The sequence below is a fragment of the Pteropus medius genome, unplaced genomic scaffold (genome assembly GCF_902729225.1).
Source record: "Pteropus medius unplaced genomic scaffold, Ma_sr-lr_union100, whole genome shotgun sequence".
Lineage (NCBI taxonomy): Eukaryota > Metazoa > Chordata > Mammalia > Chiroptera > Pteropodidae > Pteropus > Pteropus medius.
This window is the reverse complement of record NW_024342647.1, coordinates 4,784,999-4,792,033: the sequence shown is the minus strand read 5'-3', so window position 1 is coordinate 4,792,033 and position 7,035 is coordinate 4,784,999. Positions and strand designations below refer to the sequence as shown.

Here is a 7,035-nt window from a genome sequence, read left to right as displayed (position 1 = left end):
TCCTTCCTTCCTTCTTTCCTTCCCCCTTCCTTCCCCTTCCCCTTTTATATTTTGCATTCTTTCTTTCTCTATCTTAAACTCTTCCCACTTTCTCCATGCCAGCCCATCCACAGATGGCAGTTCTGGTAGGGAGCTAACTTTTAGAAGGCCAACTTTAGGAGGAAATAAATTCTTCATTTGGCCAGATTAACTCCTTCTAAACAGGGTGGACTTCACAGTTGGAGCAAAGTGAGAAGTGAGGGGTGCCTACAGGTTAGAGCCAAGACTTCCTAGAGTCTGTGCATTGATAGGAGCCCATGTATGGAACATCTTCTTAGATGAATATATGGGAATTCGTAGACAAGATTTGGAGCCCAAAATGAAGCTGCTCATGGTCAGAGACCATGGCCTCAGATTGCTGTCCACACGTTCACCCAGTGTCCCCAGCCCAAAGGGATCAGCACCTCTCAGAACATTTGCTGGGGGTCGCTGGTCTGGGATATGCCTGCAAATGCAACAGCTGTGCCTAAGCATGTGTGGGTCTTCGACTGTACTGGATACTGCCCAGCTCTTCAAAATGTCTAGCTCACACCCCCATCAATGCAAGAGAGTTCCTGCTCGTCCACATCCTGGCCAACACTTGAGATGATCAAAGCCTGTTTCTTCCCATTCCAGAGGGCTCTGAAATGATATCCTTCTGTTGTTTTGTCCTCATGAAACCAGGACCTCTGAAAGCTGGGGAGCCCTAAGAGATTCTCTGCTTCTGCTCTCTCATTTGAGGATAGGAAATCTAGGGTCCAGGCAAGGGAAGTGAGTTACCCGAAGTCACCGAGCCATTAGGGGCAAAACCGGCATTGGAATCCAGTTCTCAGGACTTCCAGGGCAAAGCTCTCTCCTCGTCATCAGAGGTTTCAGCACTGCTGTCCTGCAGGCCAGCCCAGGCCACAAAACATCTGTGTCTGTTTGGCCCTCATTAGTTATTTTCTTTAATTACTTGCCAACAATTAAATATCAGAAGAGTTACATTAAAAAACAGAATTCTTCCTCTTAAATACACCAGGGGTAGAAGCACCAGGCCCTCAGTCCCACTAGGCAACCTGGAGCTGCCGTGGAGAACCGGTGCCGTGGCTGGACACGTGCCCTCCCGCCAGGCGCTCCCAGCTCCCCTCGCCGTTCTCATCGTCGGCCTGCACCCCCACTCTGCACAACCTCTCCTCTGTCCCACCTCATCACGGGCTTCTAGAATTACAGAGCAGAAGAGCCTTTTAGGGTCACTTCCTCCAGTCACCCCATTTCTGAGCAGAAAAGTGAGTCCTGTGGGGGTAGCTCTGTGTGCATCTCATTTCCCAAGCGCCCCTGCAGCTTTTGTCCCAAGAGCATTTTCCCCTTCCCTTTCCGGTGTTGAGCGTGTTGTGTTTTTTGCCATCCCCATCTGAGCAGATCAGAATGATTTGTAAACAACCTGCCTGTTATTATCTCCACTTCCCATGGCATAATTGCAGCTAAGGAGCAAGACACCAGGGCTAAGCCCTGAGTCAAGGGGCAGAGCCAGGAGAGGAGCCCTCGTCCGCCCTTTAACTTCTGGTCTTCTCCAGCCTGGTTCTGGAATGACCCAGGAATCCTCTGTTATGCATGATTGGGGCCATTCCAATTGGGAGTGGAGCCTTGGCTGTCGGATAGCTTGAGGTTTTCTTTCCATATGGAACTCGAGTCTGTAAGTAAATAAAATATAGATAGAAAGAAAAGAAAAGAAAATTCATAAGTATCTGATTATCTCCACCTCTGGGGTGGGAGAGGGGTCTCCAGCTTTGTCCAGAGGTGAGAACTTCATCCATAAATTACTGGCGTCCCTTCCTCCATCCCTCTGATCAACCATGCCCCTCCCTTTCAAACAGTATCTTCATTTTTCCTTTTTTTATTATCTTTATTGACTGTCCGTCGGTGGCATTACATCCTACCCCCATTTATTTATTTCTATTTTTTTATGAAGCCAGAGGCTTTTCTTTTGTTTTGCTTTCCTTGTCTTAATTTTTGTTTTTGTGTTTCAGAAATGACAGGGCTGTGCCGGGGAGTTATTTGGGAGGGGTAGTCGGGACCGTGTTTATCATTTGGGGGCAGTGTGTTCACATAACCCTTTCTGACTATCTGGGAAGCAAGCAAAGGAAGGAGCGGGGACTTGGGGGACCGGCAGGCAGATCCCCGCTTGAATTCTGTCTACACAGAGTGCTTTTGGACACAATTTAAACTCTCTCAGTCTCCTTGCCTTAGAAATGAGAATAATAATAGTACCTCAAAGAGTTATCATGAGGATGCAAATAAGAAGATGCAGATAAAACACAGCGGCCAGTGCCTAGCACATAGCGAGTGCCACCCTTCCCCTTTTATTCTGTTTTCAAGTCTGCAAGCCAGGTGCAGACAGATGTGCTGAAAAAGTCGGGGTGCCTCACTCCCCCAAGTGTGTTCTGGAAGACGCTAGCCCTAAGAAATGTCCCATGAAAAACAGTCATCGGGCTTTGCCAAAAGGTGTGTGCCTTAGACTCTTCTGGAAATCTACAGTGTGCTTTAGGACACTCAGGATTCTGAGAAGCCCTGCTATAAAGAGAGCTGACTGGTCTCTTTAATCCAATGTCGCCTTACTCATGCGACCAGAGAACCTTTTCAGTCAGGTCACTCAGATGTCCAGGGAGTGTTTTCCTTCTATAACAGAAAGAACCATAGTGGATAGGCCACCTTTTCACACAGCTGCGTAGTTGCCAAACAGCTGCGTTGTTCATTCATTAGCCTTTCTGTCCTGCAAACACGCTGGGCTGCAGCCTGTTCTGGACCTTTGCACGTGCGCCTGCCTCTGCCTGGAGCTCCCTCTGCCCCTGACGTTTGTGTGGCTGATCCCTTCATTTCATCCAGGTCTTAGTGCAGATGTTCCCTCCTTGTAGAGGCTTCCCCTGACCCTTCCATACATAGGGTCCTGCCTTCCCAACCTAATAGTCACCCTCTATAAATTCACCTTGTTTGGAGGCCCTTACTGTAAGCCTCACTATCTGAAATGGGCTTGTGTATTACACTTCTTTGGCACATGTCCTCCCTCCTCAAATACACAAGTGACAGGAATCTGACCGGTCCCCTTCATTGCTATATCCCCAAAGTTTTGAAGGTGTCTGGTATGCAGCAAGGCCCCCAGGCAAAGTCTGCTGAATAGGCTAATGAGTGGCTGCATGTCACCCTATTGATAATCTTGAGAGATAAATCATTTTATTACCTACACTTTACAGATGAGGAAACTGAAGCTCAGGGTGTTTTATAACTATGTGAGGTCAAACAACCAACAAATGGCAGAGCTAGGACTGGAGCCCAGATTTGCTCGGATTTGCTCAGCTCTGTGCTTTTTCCATTCTAGGAACTCAAGTTTTTCAATTTATCTTTTTCCTATAAAGAAGAGCAGTAATGTGCACAGAATCAGGGTGGGGGTGGGGGGGCGGTGCTGTTCTTACTTCGTTGGCCCCAGAGCCCAGAGCCCAGAGAAGCCCAGATCCCTTGTCTTTCGAAAGGGCTTGCAGAGTCCGCTGGGTTACCATCAGATGGGAGCCCAGGGGTGCCCTGGAAGTGCAGAGCGAGAACAGCCAGTCTGCAAGGCACAGGTCAGAAGACCAGCTGGGGAGCTGGTAGCTTACAGAGTAAATCTACTTAAATTGGAACCATGTGGCTGTTCCCCCAGCACTTACACAATGTGAACAGATGCATTGTTTGGTGTCAGAGCCTTGTGCTGACGCCACAGTGACAGTCTCTTCGTGGTCTCCGTGTGGCAATGTGGCTTGATGCCAAGGCTGTCAAGGAGCAGGGAGGAGGGCAGAGAATAAGAAGATCTCAGTAAGTGTCACTTAATCTGCTCGCCCTGCGCTTCAGAGGGGGGTTGTATAGAGTGCGCAGCCCACGTCTCTGTGGGGTCTGAGAGCTAAATCAAATGCTATCCTTTTCTGGGTATTTCAAAAAGTGAATTTGGTCGAATAGCAACAACAAAAAAGTGAATCTGCTTGTGATGTGTTTTGGAGGTTTTTAGCTCCTATCCTCTGTCACCCCGCACCTCTGAGCAGGGCACGGAGCACAGGAGTGAGTAGCCATGCTCACTGTAAAACCCTCAGCAGTATCTCCTGAAACTGGGAAATTCCCAAGGAAAACATTGGGAATTCTTCTTACGCTGGTTTGACTACCAATTGCCTCCCCCGCTCACCCCACCCCCACCCCTGCACTCCTCCTAGAAGAAAACAAGAAAATGAGAGCCTCGAGGCTCTGGATACAGATCTAGCTATCAGTACCTATTGGATGGTTGGCAGGAGTTGAGTAGACAGAGTCACAGAGGCAAAAGTAAAAGAAAAATGCCCCCCAGAAGCTTCCAGTGTTAGGAATCAACACCTCGACCTCCGTAAAATTGCAAGACACTGCCACCATTTGTTTCTCACTAGTTAGGAGCCATCTACTACATGCAAGGCATTTTTATGGACGATGAGAAGTATACCAAGGTGAGACGGGCAGTATCTCTACCCTCAGGGAAGTTCTAGTCCAGGTGTGGGAGAGAGGTTAACCACAAGGACTGTGGAGCCACACATCTGGGTGGGAACTTAAGTAACTTAATCTCACTGGTCCCCGATTTTTCCAACTGTAAAATGAATAACACTTAGCTCATAGGGTTGTTGTGAGGATGGAGTGAGCTCATGTATATAAGCAATCAATGAATCGTCGTGAATGTTACTGAGTGTTGGCGTAACTATAACATACAAGGGGAAAAGATCCCTAAGCATAAGGATGTCATGTTGTTTCCATTCACATCCCTGGGGACTAGCACACCTTCCAGCACTGGTGGGCACCCAGGATCTGTGCTTTGAGTGCGTGAAGTGAGACGCACCAGCATTAGAGAAAGGAGGTCAGAATGTCTATGGCGGGAGCTCACCTAGGGACAAAGGGAAAGTGTCCTGTAGAAATGTACACGCACCCGGGGACTTGAAGAATAGGTAGAATTCAAATTGGCAGGAAGATTGGAGCAGCAGCTGCAGCAATACGCAAGACATGCTTTCTGTACAGCCTTACTAACAATTCATAAATCACCTTACAGTTTATTAAAGACTTCTACATTCGACACCTCAGTCGAGTCTGTGGGTTGGCCGAATTTGACACTACCCAAGCTCAGAGAGGTGATGTACCTTGCTCAAAGTTACGCAGCTTCTAGGTAAGCTCTTCCAGAGCCTAGATTCGTTAAGAACATTAGCTACCGTTCATGGCGTGCCTTTATAATTAAGTGCCAGGAATTCTGCTCTGTGCTTTTTTCTGAATCCCATCTGATTTAGTTCTCACGATCACCCCCAGAAGTGAATACCATTATAAAATATAAAGAGGCTTCATTCTACTTGGCGCCTGGCAGATAAGAAACACAGTGAATGCTTACTGTAATCATGATGACCCCCGCCTCACAGATGGAAACACTGAGGCTCTGCAAGGTTTGAAGCATTGTAACATACGAAGCTTTCAGGTGCCCAGATTTGAACCGTGGGTCACAACTTGTGCTCTTAATGATAAACTCTGACCATGGCTTCCAGAGTTTTCCTCCCCCAAGCCAGCTCCTCTTCTTTCCCTCGTGTCCTCTTCCTCTCCTCCATCTTGGCCTCCTGAGATTTTGAAGAGGGAGGCCATTGGCCTCTACCATTCGGCTGGATTGCAGGGGCCCTGCAAGGAAGCACCCTCTTACCCTCTCGTTTCTTCCCTCTCCAGCTGTGTGCACTTCGCATGTGAGGCCACTGACTGCCCGGAGCTGGCTGTGGAGAACGCTTCTCTCAACTGCTCCAGCAGCGATCGCTCCCACGGTGCCCAGTGCACCGTGAGCTGCCGGACGGGCTACGTGCTGCAGATACAGCGAGACGACGAGCTGATAAAGAGCCAGGTGTGTGCAGACGCTGGGCTCAGAGCCCCAGCTGCTGAACATGTTCCCTACTGTTTCTCCAGCCCTTAAAATAGTGCTGCCACATAACAGATACTCAATAAATATGCGTCGATTGAACGAATCAATCCTCCATCTAGAATTTCTATGGTAATGGTTTCTAGGCATAGTAGTGTTCAACTCCACGTGAATCAGAGTCTGTGTCGCTTGCCAGTCAGCATTTTGAATGTAACCTTTACAGTCAGAACTTCTCTACAATTGAATGGGCTGTTTTAGAAAGAGGTAAGCCTTCTGTCATTGAGGTGTTCATTCATTCATTTAAATGAATGCATCTCAAAACATCTGTCCACTGGGAACCACGGGCTATACTGGATGCTAGAGGGGGAAAAAAGTCACTGAGATAAACCTAGCTCTCAAGGAGCTTAGCGACTCGTGATGGAGGAGCAGACAGTGAGCGAGTAATGACCACACGGAGTGATAAGCTCTATGGAGGGACGTGTAGGGTGTTGTGAAAACACAGGATGATTCAAGGGAAGTACCCTGGAAGAAACGACATGAAAACAGAATTGGATGGCCAGGCAAAGGGGTGTGTGTTGGGGAGCGGGAAGAAAGCTGTGCTCTGGGCACGGGCAGGAATAGTGCGTGGACGCCCATTGGTGAGAAAAAGCATGCCACAGACAGATTTCTTTTTCCAAACTCACCTAAGCAGTGAGGCTGGAGGGGCAAGCATGTCCGCTGGTGGGAGGCCCTGTTAGTTTGGTCAGGAAGTTTGAGGTTTATCTTTTGGGCAACAGGGAGCTGTCGAAGGAAGTGGCATGGGCTGATCATGGTTGACAAAGGTCCTTTTGGCTGCCCACTTCAGTGTGGCTCGGAGACTGGCAGTAATAATGGCAGCAGGGAGAGCCCTCAGGAAGTCATCGGAAGAGGTCAGGGAAGAGGGACGCGTCCCGGCTGAGGGGAGTGGCAGTGAGTGGATTTGACATGTGGCAGAATGTTGCTTCAGCTAGATGTTGCTGTGGGGTCCTAGGTGGGCGTGGGCAGTGGGTAAGGTGTCAGTGAAGCCCTGAGACTTGAGGATTCAGAGCTCTGTCACTGGATGTGGCCTGTCCCAGGGCCGTGACAGCACACTTCGC

The 7,035-nt window shown here is 48.8% G+C and overlaps 1 protein-coding gene across 1 annotated transcript in view; it reads left to right on the top strand.

Moving 5' to 3' along the window:
* The window catches only part of PAPPA (pappalysin 1), a 219,355-nt gene that overhangs the window by 162,068 nt on the left and 50,252 nt on the right, over positions 1-7,035 (top strand). The window contains exon 14 of the mRNA XM_039866768.1: positions 5,737-5,905. Within this exon, the coding sequence (XP_039722702.1) occupies positions 5,737-5,905 (169 nt within the window). The remainder of the gene's footprint in view (positions 1-5,736; positions 5,906-7,035) is intronic.